This window comes from Danio rerio, chromosome 6 (assembly GCF_049306965.1).
Source record: "Danio rerio strain Tuebingen ecotype United States chromosome 6, GRCz12tu, whole genome shotgun sequence".
Taxonomy (NCBI): domain Eukaryota; kingdom Metazoa; phylum Chordata; class Actinopteri; order Cypriniformes; family Danionidae; genus Danio; species Danio rerio.
The window spans coordinates 52,517,952-52,537,293 of NC_133181.1; the positions used below are offsets into that span (position 1 = coordinate 52,517,952).

The following is a 19,342-nucleotide window of genomic DNA, read 5'->3' on the forward strand; positions in this document are numbered from 1 at the left end:
AGGTCTGATATATAGAGTCAACATAAATCTACATTATTTTGCTCTTGGGCCCAAACATCATAAAAGCAACCTACAAACAATTGCTATGAATGTCTATGGAACTGTGATATAATTACGTACCACACATTCTCATTGTAAAGTTTACATTGAAAATATACAATATTTTAGGCAGAACTGAGTTGACTGGGTGAGCCCAGCCCTATAAAACCACCCCAGTTTCTAATCTGCCCCCTTTTGGAAAATGAATTGCCCACCCCTGCCTTACAGAATTGTCAGCTGAACAAACTGTAGCAGGAAACACTCAGACAATGAGCATGCGGCCTGTCTGTCTTTCTGATGGCCTGTGTCACTGCAATAGGACAGATACGGCCTGCAGGAGTCTTATCATGAACACCAGAGAGAAAGCGACTGATCGAAGCTCATGATGACTTTGCATCCTGTATATGAAATTCTATAACATATATGTAAAAATAGCTCTAAATCATTCATTAACATCATCAGTTTGTCTCGTTGTGGTGTGCTAATGTTTGACAACACAATATCTGTCCATCTCTAAAATGCAATAAGCTCTTGTAACGTTACTAGTTCGTAATTCAATGTTCGTTATGTGGCGTTTGGGTGACTCCCTCTTGATGTTGTCATCACTGGTATTACACACACAGTGGGCACCTCGGACTCCTGGTTAAGGCTATTCCTGCTCTTTCAGCAAGCCAAATTTGCCATTATGCGCGAGATTGTTCATCTACAGATCGGACAGTGTGGGAATCAGATCGGCTCAAAGGTGACTCAAAACGTTTTGTGTGTTTTTATATGTGTGTTTTTGTTAATTAGTGTTACAGCATTACCATCTCACCCCTGACTTGTTTCACGCTAGATTCTGATGCTGGATTGAGAGAAAAATGGGCATGTATTTATCTAAAGGAAGAATTCATTTGTATTTTGTTTATTCAGTTGGTTATGTCTATATGTAGTGTCATTAATTTATTATTATATTCATTTCTGTAGTCATTTTGAACAGCATTCTGCTTGTGGATAAATACTTAAAGTGTTTCAAGTGTGTTTATTCAATGTTTGATGGATGAATTGTGCAGTTGAAGTCAGAATTATTAGTTCCCCTTTGAATTTTTTTTCGTTTTAAAATATTGTTTAACAGAGCAAGGAAATTTTCACAGTATGTCTGATAATGTTTTTTCTTTTGGAGAAAGTCTTGTTTGTTTCATTTCGGCTTGAATAAAAGCAGTTTAAAATTTTTTAATAACTATTTTAAGGTCAAAATCATTAGTCCCTTTAAGCTACTTTTTCCAATAGTCTCCAGAACAAACCATCAATATATAAAAACTTGCCTAATTCCCCTAACCTGCCTAGTTAACCTAATTAACACAGTTAAGCCTTTAAATGTCACTTTAAGCTATATAGAAGTGTCTTAAAGAATTTAAAATATTATGTACTGTCATCATGACAAAGATAAAATAAATCAGTTATTAGAAATGAGTTATTAAAACTATTATGTTTAGAAATGTGCTGAAAAAATCTGCTCTCCGTTAAACAGAAATTAAGGGAAAAAAAATAAACAGGAGGTCTAATAATTCGGAGGGGCTAATAATTCTGACTTCAACTGTATATATTATAATAATACATATGTAAATTGATGATACGTGCAGTCATAGGGTGTTCACCCCAGCGTGGTCTACTGTAAAGATAAGAGCAGAGGCTCCTCTGATGGGGTGGGCCTACTTTATCATGGATTGAGCTCAGCAGGCTTTGAGTTTCATGCTGTAGGATTGTGGTAAAAACAGAGTAGACTCTGGAAGAACAAGTGCAACTCTCTCAACAGAGAACGCAGGTATTGGTGGTGTTTAAAATGGCAATCAATGTCAATTAAACCAGATTGTCATCCAAGGTTTTATTCAGTGATAATAAATGGGTGAAAATATGCAGACATTTTTCCAAAAGTGTTTTTGTGTGTTTGCAGTTTTGGGAGGTGATCAGTGATGAACATGGCATTAACAGAGTTGGAGCATACGAGGGCGACATGGACCTTCAGCTGGAGAGAGTCAATGTTTACTTCAATGAAGCACATGGTATGCAGACCGACACTTTCCATTCATGTTTTCTATTGTACAGTGGGGAAAATAAGTATTGAACATGCCAACATTTTCTCTGAAAATACATTTTCCTAAAGATGCTGTTGACTTGAAATTTTCCCTGGATGTTGGAAAACAAGAAATAAATCAAATCTAATTAGTTTACGAATTAAGTTATGCATAATAAAGTGAAATGACGCAGGGAAAAAGTATCGAACACATGAAAAAAGGAAGGTGTAGAAAGGTAGTGAAAGCCCAGACAGCAGCAGAAATCTCTCAGTAGTTATTTAGATACCATCTGGCCTGAGAATCAGAATCAGTTTTATTGCCAGGTGTGCTTCACACAAGGCATTTGTTTTGGCTACAGAAGGTTTCAGTGTACATAAAGTTACAAGTGACAACACGAAAATAAATATGGAAAAAGACGATAAACATTAAACAGAGATGCAGTCAGTATAAAAAGATCTGGATGTTGAATTGTATGTTAAGATTTATTATAAATATACAGGTTATAAGGTGTTGTGTACAAATGCGAATGAGAAAGTTGTGTGAGGACAGAGTAAATAAACATTACCTGCTTCAGTTCAACATCTACATTAGCAGGATGATGAAGATGAACCCAGGGTGGACATTTCTGAAAGACAGTGATCCAAAACAAAGCCAAGGAAACTCTCAAATGCTTTCAGAGAAAGAAAATCCAGCTGTGGAATGGCCTAACCAATCACCTGATCTGAATCCAATAGAAAATACAAATTAAAGATCAGATTTAATAGACGAGACCCACAGAACCATCAAGATTTTCACACTCTGTTGAAGTATGTGAAAAACTCACTCCTGAGCAATGCAGGATGTTATATTCTCCATATGAGAGGCATCTTTAAGCTGCCATCACCAAAAAAGCTTTTTATAAGCAACTTTTTTTTTAAAGCATTAAATACATTTCAATAGTTCAGGAATTTCTCCTTGTAATACACACAATTTTTGTTGTAATACACACAAAATTAAAACACATTTTTTAGATTTTTTTGTTTTGTCACATTTTTATATGTCTTTAGTTGTTTTTTTTTTTTTTAAACTAAAATCTGGTTCAATTTCATGTTTCATGTTAACAGCTCCGTTAGAAATATTAATCCCAGGAAAAACATGACATGTTCAATTTCCCGCAGTATATTGACTGCTGAAACTACTTTAATGCTGTTCATTAGTGTATAAATGAATGCCTATGTTGAATATTATGAATATTGAATATTTGTGTTTAGCGTTGTGCAGTACTTTGGGTTAGTTTTGCAATCCTAATCTTAATTTAAATCTGAACTGAGATGTTACATTGTGTGTCAGGTGGAAAATATGTTCCAAGAGCACTGTTAGTGGACCTGGAGCCGGGCACTATGGACAGCGTGAGGGGCAGTCAGATTGGACAACTCTTCAGGCCTGATAATTTTATACATGGTAAGGCAGTAATCAGCTACATTTAAAGATCATGTGAGCTGATGATGGAAGCTTTCTTTATTATTTTCTCTTATTCTTGAAACTATACATTCTAAAAAGATGCTGGGTTGTTTTTACCCCTTACTGGGTCAAAATAAACTGTTAGGTTTAAAAAAATGCCATATTCCAAGCTAACAGGGAACTTTCCCAGGACATTCACTAACGTTCTTTAAAAGTTGTGAAAATGTTAGCACAAAACGTTATCGATGGAACGTTTTTTGAATGTTCTCATGACAACAAAGTTCTTGGAACGTCTTCAGGACGTTATTTGTTCTCAGAGATGGGCATAACAATTTCTATCAAAATACTTTAGTGTCTTGTATTTTTGTTGTTTCAAAATACTGTAAAATACTTTGCAAGACGTCTACAGTACATGATGACATTTTAAACAACTTTCCCAGTTATTTGCCTTAGCCTAAGACCAGAACAGAAAACTGATTCATTTTTAAGAAGGTGGTCAGAGATTGGAGTATGGATGGAAATTATTCTTAAAGAAAGCAACAGACAAATGGTGAGGGTATATTCAGGAGCAAGTCAACAACCATTGAAAATAGCTACTGAGCAATACTAAGACCTGAAATAAGACAGCCCAGCATCACTAATAAAACATACGGTATATTCTTTTCAGCGGCTCAAAATGGGTAGTTTAGTTCAAAATGTGCTGTTAGTTTTCTCCATCAAGTAGAACATCAGAGAAGGTTTTAGCTGAAACCTTCTTCTATCTTGATTCATAATGCAAGTCAATCAATGCCATGATCATCCAAATATTAGTTAATCTGAGAAAAGCAATCCCCATGGCTCCTGACAATACAGTGATAATCAAGGGGTGTTTGTCGAGGGTAATATAGTGAAAAAGTCACTCAAATCTCAACCCAGGCTCATTTAGAAAACATAGTACTGTGGACGATTCTGGAGGCCGCGAAATATGTCACGGGAGGTACGTATTTTTGCAGTTTTTGTTTTGTGTATCCGCAAGAGGCCGCTGTGTGCATTTCTCAATTTTCTCTCGCGAGTACCGTTCACGGCGGCTGTTCTCGCATAAATCCACCAGAGGCCGCTGTTGACCGACTGTCTGTCTGACTGACTGAATGACTGACTGGCCGGCCGACCAATCGACTGACCCACCCTCCTCCTTCCCTAAACCTAACCAATTTTATCTGTTGACCCACTCACCCATTTACTTCCCTAAACCCAAAAGCCATCCTGAAAAAAAGCCCTTGTCTGATTTTTACCAGGTTTTTGGATTTTACCATGTTCTCACACTGTTGTTCACTTGTTCACTTTTGGACTCTGTTTTTGACTCACCTGATTTCAGGAACCGCTCTTACCCGGACTTGAACCCCATCGTCGTTGTAGTGGTCAACTTCTTTCTGCGTCTCCAGTCCGCCGACGTACACAACGTACTAACAGGACAAACTGGTTACGGCGGGTTAGCCCTTCACAAGGAGGTAAGGGTTCAGCTGGTAAGCGCGAAAAGGAACGGCGTCATACAGCCCCGTAGCGTTCGTTTAAAAAAATAAAATGCAGCCAAACGTACATAATTCGCGGTCTTCAGAAACATCCACGGGATTATGTTTTCAGAATGAGCCTGTGTTGAAAAATCTTCAGCATTCTTATAAAGAAAAACATAAGTCACCTACACCTTGGATTCTGAACAAGTCAACACAGGCTCATTCTGAAACCGTAGCCCTATATACGTTTCTGGAGATCGTGAATTATGTAGCCAGAGCTATGTACGGCTGCATTTTGTCTTTAAAATGAACTATATGGGGATACCATTCCTTTTCTCGCTTACCAGCTGACCACTTGCCTAAATGTGGACGACTTTTCAGCTGTTACCAGTTTGTCCGTTAGCTCTACACGTACATCGCCGGACTTGAGACACAGAGAGGAGTTGACCACGATGACGGGGTTCAAGTCTGGTGAAGAATGGTTTAGAAAGCGGGTAGGACAACAACAAAAGCCAAAAAACAAAATAAGCAAGTAAATAACAGGGTGAGCATGTGGTAAAGTCTGAAAACGTTGTAAAATTAGGCAAGGGCTTTTCTTTTTCTGGATTGCTTTTCAAAACAATATTGTGAAGTTTAGGGAAGTGAGTGAGTGGGTATATTGGTGCTTTTTAAAACACTGTTGGTTGGGTTAAGGGAAGGGGGTGGGTGGGGTTATTGTCGGTTGGCTAGTCAGTCAGTCAGTTGACAGAGCCTCTGGTGGACTTACGCAAGGAGAGTAGGCGCGAATGGCAGTTGCAAGAGAAATTTGAGATCTAAAAAAGCGTACACAGCGGCATATGGTGGATTCGCAAAAACAAAATCTGCAAAAAAAGCGTAGCTCCTGGGATGTATTTTGCTCTCTCCAGAAATGTATATAGGGGTAATCAGAATGAGCCTGGGTTGGAACTGGTCATTTAAGACTAACGCTAAAACTCATCAATTTGGTTGTTAGAAGAGTTGATTCAAGAACATTTCTCATATGCCATAACATTGTTCCTGATGCTGTTTTCTTTCTGCAAAGGCAATTCTGGAGCTGGCAATAACTGGGCCAAAGGTCACTACACCGAGGGCGCAGAGCTTGTGGAACAGGTTGTGGATCGCGTCCGGAATGAAGCAGAGAGCTGCGACTGCATGCAAGGCTTCCAGTTCGTCCACTCATTAGGTGGCGGCACTGGTTCAGGAATGGGTACCCTAATTATCAATAAGATCCGAGAAGAATATCCTGACCGCATCATGAATAGCTTCAGTGTAATGCCCTCGCCGAAGGTTTCCGATACAGTTGTAGAGCCATATAACGCGACCCTATCCATTCACCAACTGATCGAGAACACAGATGAGACGTATTGTATCGATAACGAAGCGCTGTACGATATTTGCTTTCGCACTCTAAAACTCACAACGCCAACCTATGGAGATCTCAACCACCTTGTATCTCTCACCATGAGCGGGGTCACTACTTCCCTCCGCTTCCCAGGCCAACTCAATGCTGACCTTCGGAAGTTAGCTGTCAATATGGTGCCTTTCCCACGTCTTCATTTCTTCATGCCTGGTTTCGCTCCTCTGACAGCACGTGGTAGCCAACAATACCGAGCTCTAACGGTGCCCGAACTCACCCAGCAGATGTTCGACCCCCGCAACATGATGACCGCATGCGATCCTCGTCGAGGACGATATCTAACCGTTGCAGGCATTTTCCGCGGTCGGATGTCCACTAAAGAGGTTGACGAACAAATGCTCGCCATTCAGCAGAAAAACAGCAATTATTTTGTGGACTGGATTCCTCATAACGTCAAAGTGGCCGTTTGCGACATCCCACCACGAGGGCTCAAAATGGCCTCCACCTTCATCGGAAACAACACCGCCATCCAGGAGGTTTTCAAGCGCATCGGAGAGCAGTTTGCACTGATGTTTCGACGCAAGGCTTTTCTGCATTGGTACACAGGTGAAGGCATGGACGAGCTGGAGTTCAGCGAGGCCGAGAGCAACCTGAACGATCTGGTGTCAGAATACCAGCAGTATCAGGACGCCACCGCCGATATGGATTATGAAGAAGAGGAGGTGATGGAAGAGGAGTCTTCAATAGCGCACAGCACTCAAGTGGAGATTAAGACTGAAGTGGTCACTGAAACTTCAGTCAGTGAATGATGTGAGTGTGGGATTTAGTGAACGAGTGGGACGAGTGGATCAGATGTATGGAGTGAGCTGCAAAAAATTATTCAGATGCTAAAAGTCGCCATGAAATTAAAATTGGCCCTTCTTATTTTTATGTTTATATAATAATAATAATAATAATAATTCGTTACATTTATATAGCGCTTTTCTGGGCACTCAAAGCGCTTTACACAATGGGGGGAATCTCCTCATCCACCACCAGTGTGCAGCATCCACCTGGATGACGCGACGGCAGCCATTTTGCGCCAGACCGCACACCACACATCAGCTGATTGGTGGAGAGGAGACAGAGTGATGATATGCCAATCACGATATGGGGAGGGTTAGGAGGCCATGATGGACAGAGGCCAGTGGGCAGATTATATCGCAGTGCTTGTTATAAACAACGTAAACATTAACTTGGCCTCATAAGCTTTTATCAAATACCATAACCATCTCTTGAATTGGACGACGCAGTGGCGCAGTAGGTAGTGCTGTCGCCTCACAGCAAGAAGGTCGCTGGTTCAAACCTCGGCTCAGTTGGCATTTTTGTGAGGAGTTTGCATGTTCTCCCTGTGTTCGCGTGGGTTTCCTCCGGGTGCTCCGGTTTTCCCCACAGTCCAAAGACAATGCGGTACAGGTGAATTGGGTAGGCTAAATTGTCCGTAGTGTATGAGTGTATGAGGGTGACAGGCCGGCCGGAATGTGTAAAAAAGTCATTATCATATGGACAAGTCTAAATGGAGGACTTGTTCCAAAGAGCCGACCCTGCAACCATACGTAACTAAGGTCGAAGAAGAAGAAGAGAAGATAACAATCCCTTGAATTGACTTGACTTAATTTCTGGTCACATTGAAGTCCTTTTGAGAGGGGCTATCAGTGGCTGTCAGCTATCAGTCTCATTTCGAAACAGGTACAAATGGAGGTTGGACCCAACTCCAACTGGGTGGGACTTGAGCTCAAAGTGGAACGTACAAAACTGGAGTTTTTATTTATTTAATGTCTTGTACATGACACAGAGTCCAATATTGCGCTTTATAAATGTCTGCACCATCCCCAACTCTAAACCCAACCACACAGTTACCTGTTGTGTCTTTATTAACATCTACCCATAGTCCAATCCTAAACCCAACCTCACAGTAACCTGATGTGTTTTATTAACATCTATACCTACCCCAAAACCCAACCTAACAGTAATCTCATTCAATTATTCATTCATTCATTTTATTTTTGCCTTAGTCCCTTTATTAATCCGGGGTGGCCACAGCGGAATGAACCGCCAACTTATCCAGCACATGTTTTACACAGCGGATGCCCTTCCAGCTGCAACCCATCTCTGGGAAACTTACAGTAACCTGTTGTGTCTTATTAACATCTACCCATAGTCCAACCCTTAATCCAGCCTCACAGTAACATGTTGTGCTTTATTAACACCTACACCCACCTGACCAAAAACCCAACCTCACAGTAACCTGATGTATTTTATTGATGTCTACCCCACCTACACCAGGGGTGTACAAACTCAGTCCTGGGGGGCCGGTGTCCTGCATATTTTAGTTCCAGTCCCAATTAAACACCTGAACCAGCTAATCAAGCTCTTTCTAAGTATACTAGAAACATCCAGGGAGGTGTGTTGAAGGATGTTGGAGCTAAACTATGCAGGACACTGGCCCTCCAGGACCGAGTTTGGACACCCCTGTCCTATACCATCTAAACCCAGCCCACCTGCGGCGTAAATCCCTCCCACTCATCACCCAACCGGTTTGCGGCGTAATATCTCCACTTGGAGGTCTCTGGGCTGCATCGATATACTTGCTCATTTCTGCCCTGATTTCCTGCAATTATCAATTTTCCTTCATTTTCTCAGCAACGGCCATCTTCCAACAATCCAATCAGTTTCAAGTGGACGACATCATGCACCGCCCTACAATTTTTATAATTTCAGGACAGTTTCAATTGGATGCTAGTCACGATATGGGGGAAAAGGGAAAATTTAAATTCCTGTTTCATGGCGACTTTAAGATAACCCATTACATATGATATGATAAATCAAGAGTCAGCTTGACTTTTCATGAGTTTCCAAATTGTCTATTTTTTACAACTGGAATGTCAAACTCTGAGAATTAAGTTCCAACTCTGACTTCAACACAGACAACTTACCTGCATGATTCAAGCAACCATGAAGGACTCATTTAGTTTGATAAGCTTGACGGTGCAGAACTGCAGTCCTCTGGGAAATGAGTTTGACACCTGTAATATACAATATATCAAAACATATGTGTAAAATATAATAATTAAAAAAGAATAATAAGAAAGAAAGTTTGTTTAAACTGTTTTAAAATGTGTTTAAATACTATTTGGAGCCCATGTACATAACAAACTGTGAAATATTTTTGATCTCCAGAAGAGAGGGTCAAATTACACAATTAAAAATAGGATTGATTAGATTAAAATGACTGCATATAATTCAATGTTTCTAATATCTCTTTGTGTTGGATATACACTACTCCTCAATAGTTTGGGGTCTGTAAGACTTTTTTATATTGTAGAAGCTGCAATAGTTTTATTCAGAAGCTCAGTATAAAATGTAATATTGAATATTAGGCAATTTCAAATACATATTTGAATATAAAGGGGAATATTTTACTGTGCAAATTACTCTTAAGTCTCATGATGCTTCAGAAATGATTTGTGCTGATTTCTTTTGCTCATTACTGAATACAGTTATGATGCTTTAATATTTGTGCTTAAAATGTATGCATGCAAGCTAACAGATCTTTCAGGACCCTTTTTTATCAAATGTAACCTTAATTAACATCCTTGCTGAATTGTCTGTCATGTTATCCAATTCTTACTGACCTTAAACATTTGGAAGATTAGTGTTTATTACCACAAAACCATCTCTGCGTGCTCTGTAACAATGAAACATCTGCAGTGATGTATAGCGTGTGGAAAAACAAGAGTAAGTGTATAATGATTTGATTCTGTGATAGTACTAAATAGGCTTAAATATGTGTGTTGATATTTGTTGTCAATGTTCAACAAAGGCTACTTAGTTTTGCTTATCCTTTAATAAAAGTTTAAAATATGCATTTTCATGATCAATTTATAAAACAACTGTCAAGAGTATCTTTGATGTTTATGAATTGTACAACAGTGCACACAGCTTATATATTTTTTACTATAAATATCATGTTTTCATGCAAAACTTTTTAAAAAGCTGTTTGGCGAAGGTAAGCAGTCATTTCTGAATAATGCTGGCTACAAAAAGTCATTTTTTCTTCTTTAGAACATTTACCTTTTTAGCATCAGCTTCATAATAAGGTAGATTAATGTAATATGTATATATCCTTTCGAATAAAGTCTTATAGTAGAAGACTTACGTTTATGTAACTGGCCCCAGAACTTACTCTTACAAAAAGAAAACACTGTTAATAGTTGAATAAACTAAATACATTTCACTTGCCAGAGCAATATCACCCTGCAGTTCAAGACGGGTTACTCACTGAAGCTAAGCAGGGCTGAGTCTGGTCAGTACCTGGATGAGAGACCACATGGGAAAACTGGGTTGTTAATTAGTCCTATTGCCCCAGTGTAGTATAGAAGACACTATACTATCAGTAAGCACCGTCTTTCTCATGAGACATTATCCGGACTCTCTGTGGTCATAAAAAATCCATTGGCACTTCAGTGTCCTGGTCAAATTCCATCAATCAGCCCTTACCCATAATGGCCACCCACTCATCCCCATCATAGATATATACACTAGATATCGCATAGGGACCCTGAGCATGCGTCAATAGCGCTGCCACATTGGTACAGTGCTCCCAGGACAAATGTCATTCAACCGCACTAGACAAGACAGTGTTATTACGTGAAGATGCGGGACTTTAGCGCTGTCTACGGGTGTAGTAACAAGCAAACAAAGAAAACAAAGCACAAAGGCAGTACATTTCATAGGTAATATTATGTTTTTTTCTGTTTTTGTATGTTCTGAACTTTTGTGCTAATCAGGTAACGTTATTGAGGATAACAGTCACTTACAGCATACGGCAAAGTAGCTCTAACTCGCACTAAACACTCGGCTTATGCTAGTTTTGTTGAATAAAATCAGCAAACAATGCAAAAGAAATATGACAACGAGATGCTGCGCTGCCAGAAACTTGTATTATTGTCGGCTAGTGAACGAGTCGTTCGGGGGATTCATTCACAAACGAATCGCTCCTCCGTCAGTATGAGAAGTGAAAGCAGGAGAGGTGTGTTTCAGGACACGGATTAGATTAAATTTAACAGGGAGGGTGAATAGTACACTTCTGTATACACAAACACAAGTTTGTCAGGAATGCCAGTGCGATCACTGATCCATCAACGTAGAAAAGTGATGTAAAATTATAATTTTCGTAATTAGAAAAAAATAAATTACATACTAACATCCAGGAAAACTCCCGGTCACAGATATATGTGTAAATGTGTTTATCTCTGGCTTTGCATGGCCACAGTCCTCCACTGTACCTTGGTCCCGCATTCATTTCAAAGGAGCGCTACCCTGTAGCAAGATGGCGGCGCTATTGACGCATTCCGTCCAATAGACAACAATAGGCCATGCGACATCTAGTGTATATATCTATGATCCCCATCCCCTTGGACTGGCTTGATCACCGTCTCTCCACTCCACCAACAGCTGGTGTGTGGTGAGCGCACTTGTGCTGTTTTCCTGTGGCTGCAGTCGCATCATCTAAGTGAATGCTGCACACTGGTGGTGTTGTGGAGAGACCTCCCTTTCTCATGGCTTTGGGGTAATACACACATTACATTGCTGCTTTTTTCAAATGAAACGATTTAGATGGACGCACCTGATGAATGCCACCTTTCATTGACTTACAAAATATGAATTTAAAAGAGCTTTTATATTGATAAACCAGAAGTCTCCACAGAACTCCCAGAATGTAAACCTGTAATACTTTCATTGTCTCTATAGACCGTTACTACTTGCGCACAAGCAAAATTGATAAGCTTATGCCCTTGCCAAACTTACAGCTCTTCGGACAAACAAGAGGAGGCTGTTTTAGTTTGAGACTCTTCATAATTTATTATCAAAAGAACAGCTATTTTCATTCATTCATCATAACTGCAGATCTTGAAAATCCAACAGAGAATGTGTGTGGAGACGTGGGGATTGCAGGATGTAATTACAGCTCCTACAAAAGAAGAAACACAATCAATCATTATTCACAACATAACATACACATGCATTAAAAAAAACACTAAAAAGTGGATCTAAATGGACTTAAGGCTGATTTATACTTCTGCGTCAAACGCCGGGTATGCTACTGCGCTGACGCATAGCCCTTCGTCGTGGCCGTCGGCGTTGCTGACGTGCACCTCTCAAAAATTGTAACTACACTTCGCAACGACGCGTATCGCAAGCTCTGTGATTGGTCGGCTTGGTATTGCTGACGAGTCTGGGCGGGACCGAGAGCCGCACGAATGGCGCGAGCTGGACGCGAGCCCAATGGAGCGATTGTTTACAAGTGTGGAGTCCAATGAAGGAGCTCCGGATGGGAAGTTTTGTTCTGTGTTTACCTCATAGTTAAAGTTGTTGCACGTCCGCCGGTTCCTGCCTCAAAATGAGCGAGTTTGAGCCACTTGTACATCCAGGAAGTGTTCAGGAAAAGCAAAACAGCAGAGAAGAACTCGACACAGAGGAACATTTACACCTCACTGCCCACTAGCGTTTTGGAAGTGTTAATTCAGACCAACAGAGACAGCGCACAGAAGTATAAATGCACAGCTACGCGCGTTGCATGCGCCGTGGGTCATGCCGGTCACTTGACGCAGAAGTATAAACCAGGCTTTAATGCATCACTTTCTACACAGTGTTGGATGTAATTGTTAACCAAGGAAGTAGTTACTTGGCCGGTCACAATAATCAATATATGAAGAGTTCAGATGCAAAAGCCGCTAAACGCCACTTCCGCCAAAGATGAGCTAATGACATTGAGTGAATGCTTTAGGTATGTAGTACATGTTCAACAAACAGATTTGCTTCAAATCATTTAAAATCGCAGCATCAGCGCATTCAGAAATAAGTTTGTTGGCAAAAGCTGCTAAACGCCACTTGCCTTTCACAGCAAAAGCCGCTATATCCCGAGAACCAATCAGAAGGCACGAATCTAATCATGTTTTCAATGTAGCGGATTGCTGATACGGCGGCTTTGATAGGGAGACTGTTTTATTCTGCTTTCGATTTTAAAAGATGGAGTTTGATGAACTGGATGAGTCTGTCCGAATGTCAGTGAATGACAAAAGAAAACGTCCCTTACCTCAAAACTCATAAGAAAAAAGAAAACACACTGTATAGTCTAAAGTGTATGATGCATTCATAACGTTTGTTTTGCAAAGCGACACTATAAGTCTGATTTACTATACATTAAACGACAACTGCATTTCACGAAAGAGAGTAAAGAGAAAAAAATAAAAGTTCTTTTATCCCACGTGGATGCTATGAGGATAAACAAGAGACCAAAACCTTGAGTATGGTGAAAATAAATGAATGACAGCTTCTAAAATTGTCTGAGAGGCATCCCCTTTTTGCCCAGTAGACCTACCTTGTGTTTTATTAACTAATGTAAGCTCTTTTTTTAATAGATAGTCTATAAAATTATACATTATTTATATTACTTCATAATACCTATACGTCTGATAAGCTTTTTTTATTAATGGACAATGCACAGATATTGATGTTTCACACTGTTTTTACAGCACATTATTTGAATCCATCAAGCTTAGTTTACAATGTTTACACTGTTCTACTTGCATTAAATCTAAATCCAGAATATCAGAAATGACAACAAATTGTTAAGATTTAACTAATGTCGGTTTTAATGTTATTGATTAATGCACTTCACAGATTTCATTCATTCATTCATTCTCCACCTGCTTTTTCCCTGGTTTATCACAGTGAAATGAACCGCCACTTACTTGACAGATTTATGCATTTCAGGTGGTTTGCGTAATGTGTTTTATGTTTGGTAAAAATTTCTAATTGCATCTTTATTTTCAACTAATTACACTGTCTTGTTCCAATAGGTGGATTTACAGGTTTTCAAAAAAAAAAAAAGACGACATGGATTTAGCTGGTTTTGAAGCAAAATAAAATGTCCCTGGTTAAAAACCAAGAGAATGGTCTAACCAGTTAAACTCTGCTGCAATTTTGGGATTTCCGCCTGGATTTTGCCTACCCAAATTTAAAAGTTTCCCAAATCCACATGCAGAGGTGTAAATGCAAAAATGTGGTATCATTTTAAAGAAAACCCTTTGAATTTACATAAAACACTATTGAAAGTGTTTAAAATAACTGTATATATGTCGTCTGTGTTATAATAAACACCTAAAAAAAAACAAAAGAGGCGCTTCTTGTATTTTATTTTTTATGAACTCAAATTTGAAAGTGTACCTTTAGGTTCTGTGTGGTCTAGGGTGCTGTAATTAATTTTGGTGGTTCCTGCACATGTCTAAAATCATAGGAAAAAAGAAAAATGTCTACCATAATCTATGCAAAAGTTATTGTATTTCAACTGATGAGAGGTGCTATACAAGCCACAGGGACTGATCATCGTTTACATATTTCACTATTCTTTTGTTTGATCAAACATAATTCGCTGTGTTTGGAGCACATAAGACATATAAATGGATTACTTATGCACATCACCTCAAAAACAGAGGAGAATGGCCCTGAAGTGCCCAGCATAAGGTAAGAGATGACAGCTGTCTGTGCTATCTGGGGCTGCTTAGTGATCATAAATGTATTGTTTTCACTTCTGCTCCATGGAAACAACACGATTAATTTGACAACTGTTTGATATGTGAATATGATTCAGTAAAAAGAATGCTAGAACCATACAAGCACCGGCAAGAGCTTTCATTTGAGCTATAACTTGTACATGTGTCATATGAAAATGAACCAATGTTCAATACCCAGCTCGGGTATCCAAAATACTGTGTATTTAAGTGTAAATACATTTTGTACAGTAGAATAAAAACCAAAGTGATGCATATGTGCATAAAATATAGATTCTTCACTTTCAAACAAAACCACTTATGGGGGTCTGTTGCAATGCTAGCCCTTTAAATCTTATAGCGAAAATCGATGAGGTTACGGACCCGGTACTGGGTCCGCAGAGTTTAAGTGACATTTATGAAAAAAGCAATTTTATTTACTAGCTAATAACCTTATTGCCTATAACATGAAACGTTCTGAACCTAATCAGAGGAGCCTGATAAAAAAAAAAAGCTCTTTTACAAGAAAAGAGGTCAGGTGGATTTAGAGGGTTTTGCATCTGAACTCTTATCTCTTGACTTATCACACAGCACATGGGTATGTCCTCAATCATTTTTGGTAACACAATATACATCCTCTATACATAAAAACCAATTCTAACAACATTTTAGCTCATTGTGCAACATTTCTATGTCTACTGGAGGTGTCAGTATGGTCTTAAAACACTACAGTATTTACTATCATTTACTTTAGTATATTTTCATGTGTGTCTGAGAACTGAAAATAGATCTAATAGCAGATGGTCGCAACCTCTGTTACTTTTTACCTTTCATTTTTTTGTTAATGTTTATTATTATTTAGGATATACCTTTTCACATTCTAATTGCAATGTCTAATTATTAAATCGTTAAAATGACTATAATTAAATAAAATATTCTTAAGAATAAAATTCAGAGTAGGACTGGGCTAATAAACACTATAATATTTACTCTATATTGATATAAGTGCCAATCACCCAGCATAAATGCTCAACTTTGGGAATTTAGAAGTGTTTTGATACAAAAGATGTACCAAATTTTTGGCCACCGAAAATATGTTACTTCATTTCATGGACCCTCTAATTTCTGTACCTTCAGTCATTGTTGGGGTTCTCTTAAATCTGAAAGCAACTTGTATCGAAATGTATATCGTTATCAGTCAATATGGAAAGCAATTATCGAGATTGCATTTTTGCCATTTCGCCCAACTCAGAGAATTCTGTTACACACATTTTGTAACTAAAGGTCACATTCATCAAAATATTAGTCTTGATTTATTCATTAATATATCAACTGAATGTGCATTGAGATGTACAGAGATGTTTGGTATTGAATCACGCAATCAAATTCCTCATTGAGTAATTCAGTTAATTTTCAAAGTAATTAGTAACGTAATTTAAATACAATTATAATAAACGTGCCTTGCCTATTAGGCATGATAATCAGTTTCAGAATTTATTGCGGTTTGAAAAAGTCAAGGTTTTAAAATCGCTAAAGTTTTCTCTTATACCATTCCTAAGGAATATGTAAGATTTCTTTTTTTTTAGTTTGTACGTTTTTCACAACTATTTTTAATGTTTTTTTTAGGGCAACAGCAGAAAAGAAACCTCTACATCAAAAACTACTAGTCTAAACTATAGTAGATGTTTCTAAAAATAAAATATAGTGTGTTAAATGGGGGGGAAGGTGGTGTTTTTTACCCAGAAATTTAAAAAGAACTTATTTTAGACCAGTAATCACTAAATACCATTTCAATGTGGTCATGTCATTGGCTCATGAACATGTCCTGCTTGTTATGAAATTATTTAATAACTGTAACAAGAGGCGATTCAATCATAACTTAACGTTAACACAGCTATCATTACATTATTTATCAATATGTGGCTCTTTTTGGATTCTTGGAAGCTATAGGAATTAAAAATGTATAATAGGAAATATGTTGGGACCATTGTTTTTGCTAACATCCCTCAAAATGATTTATACTGTGCTGTTTTTATCCAAGGTTATCATACCGCCAGAATCTTATTCCAGCCCATGCCCATGGTCTATATTAATGTAATTAGTAATTAATTACCTAACACTGTTTCCACTTATGTAGCACAGTTCATATTAACATCTAAACTCACATCATTATGTGGTCTTGGCTTTGATGACCCTCACATTGGACTCGGCGTTTTTAATCGCCTCAGCTTTGATCTGCGGCTTCAGTGCAGCCCGCACGACCCTTGCGCAGATCGCAGAGTACCTGATGTAGCTGAAAACACAACACAATCATTAGCTTACTGAATAACCGTCAGAACTGTCTGCTAACTTTAGTATATCTGAATTAATCCACTGTGTTAAAAAGATACACATAGCGCTAATGCTAAGGTAAACAGCAGTAAGGTCAAAGGCACTCTACAGCGAACATTTAGCTTCACAGACTGCAGAGCGCATGAATATTATAACGCAAATTGCTCTGCTCTCTTTAAATTGATTAATAATGATCATTTAAATACCTCAGACCCGCTTGTCTCCAATAAGCAACCATTTTTCCGAGTAAATGTGCGTCAAGCGTCCGACAAGTGCTGCTGTTCGTGCTGATCAAGGACGAGGACAAGGCCTGTACGGCCGCCGGAATCTACGTCATAGGCCGGCGCACAGACTTATTGGCCGGCAAACACGTCAATCATTATAGTTGTGTTGGATTTTAACCAATCACCGAGCACAAATTTAAAACCTCAATTTCTTATTTTGAGGCAGATATATTTTGAAGAAAGAAGACGTTGAAAATGTCTTAGCTTTAAGAAATTTGAGAAATATGAGAAATAAAAAAAAAGTCATGCAAGCAGAATGCTACACAATTCTTTACATGTTAAAAGTGTTTTTGCAACATTACATTTTAATAAATAAATACACAAATATATACATAAATAAGTAAATGAGTAAATAAATTCATGGATTCCTGCATAAAGCAACAAATAAATAAGTAAATACACAAAATTAATAAATAAATATGTAAATAAATCCACACAAATAAAACAATAAATAAATAAATAAAACTGTATATATATATATATATATATATATATATATATATATATATATATATATATATATATATATATATATATATATATATATATATTTATATGTGTGTGTATGTATGTATATATATATATATATATATATATATATATATATATATATATATATATACACACACACACACACACACACACATACACACACACACACACACACACATATAAATAAAACTGTATATATATATATATATATATATATATATATATATATATATATATATATATATATATATATATATATATATATATATATATATATATATATATATATAAGACACTACAGTATTTACTATCACTTACTTTAGTATATTTTCATGTGCGTGTCTGACAACTGAAAATAGATCTGGTAACAGATGTCGCAGCCTCTTACTTTTTACCTTGCACTTTTTTGTTAATTCATTCATTCATTTTCTTTTCAGCTTAGTCCCTTTATTAATCTGGGGTCGCCACAGCGGAATGAACCGCCAACTTATCGAGCACGTTTTTACGTAGCAGATGCCCTTCCAGCCGCAACCCATCTCTGAGAAACATCCACACACACTCATTCATACTCATACACTACGGACAGTTTAGCTTACCCAATTCGCCTGTACCGCATTTCTTTGGACTGTGTCGCCTACATACATAAATAAATACATATAAATCCATAAATTCCTGCATTAATCAATATATAAATAATGAATAGTGTGGGCAGGGGTAAATAATTTAAAAAATTAAACGGATGTTGGGAGAATAAGAAAATTCTGAACTGAAAGTTGATTTCTTTTTCCCCCTAGATTTTTAAATTTATTTAATAATTTATCTGCCCCCAATATTAATTATTTGTAAAATGATTTATGCAGGAATTTATGGATTTATATTTATTTATTTATTTATTTATTTGCTTATGTGTTTATTTATTGTTTTATTTATGCAGGAATTTATGGATTTATATATATATTTTTTTCATGTATTTCCATATGTATTTATTTATTGTTTTACTTATGCAGGAATTTATGGACTTATTAACTCATTTATTTATGTGTTTATTTATTTGCGTATTTATTTATTTATTTATTTATTTTTGCAGGTTTCAAAATATAATAATAATAAATATAGAAGAAAAAATATATAAAGTGAATACTAAAAGTTTCTCTTTCTCCCTTTTGAAATTCTAGTCAGCAGGTCCTGAAATGTTAAGGTTCTCAATGACAGAAAATATGGGACTTCATGTTTAGGTAAAGGA

The 19,342-nt window shown here is 37.5% G+C and overlaps 2 protein-coding genes across 2 annotated transcripts; one reads left to right on the top strand and one right to left on the bottom strand.

Annotated features, from left to right (window-relative positions):
- The first annotated feature begins 652 nt into the window (after positions 1-652).
- On the top strand, positions 653-7,367 carry tubb1 (tubulin, beta 1 class VI). The gene is made up of 4 exons (NM_001326422.1): positions 653-781; positions 1,973-2,081; positions 3,423-3,533; positions 6,084-7,367. Exons 1-4 carry the CDS (start codon positions 725-727, stop codon positions 7,205-7,207), a joined length of 1,401 nt encoding a protein of 466 aa, NP_001313351.1. The 5' UTR covers positions 653-724; the 3' UTR covers positions 7,208-7,367.
- Positions 7,368-12,274: 4,907 nt separating this feature from the next.
- Positions 12,275-17,658, bottom strand: atp5f1e (ATP synthase F1 subunit epsilon). Its single transcript, NM_001302742.1, has 3 exons — positions 17,530-17,658; positions 17,158-17,285; positions 12,275-12,411 (listed from the first exon to the last, which is right to left on the bottom strand). The coding sequence occupies exons 1-2, from the start codon at positions 17,559-17,561 to the stop codon at positions 17,162-17,164; spliced, it is 156 nt and encodes a 51-aa protein (NP_001289671.1). The 5' UTR covers positions 17,562-17,658; the 3' UTR covers positions 12,275-12,411; positions 17,158-17,161.
- Positions 17,659-19,342: the final 1,684 nt, after the last annotated feature.

Coding starts and splice junctions, on each gene's coding strand:
- tubb1 (NM_001326422.1), top strand. CDS start 725: ATGCGCGAGATTGTTCATCTACAGATCGGACAGTGTGGGAATCAGATC. Junction 782..1,972: donor GGAATCAGATCGGCTCAAAG/GTGACTCAAAAC, acceptor GTGTGTTTGCAG/TTTTGGGAGGTGATCAGTGA. Junction 2,082..3,422: donor TTACTTCAATGAAGCACATG/GTATGCAGACCG, acceptor ATTGTGTGTCAG/GTGGAAAATATGTTCCAAGA.
- atp5f1e (NM_001302742.1), bottom strand. CDS start 17,561: ATGGTTGCTTATTGGAGACAAGCGGGTCTGAG. Junction 17,286..17,529: donor TGGAGACAAGCGGGTCTGAG/GTATTTAAATGA, acceptor TTGTGTTTTCAG/CTACATCAGGTACTCTGCGA.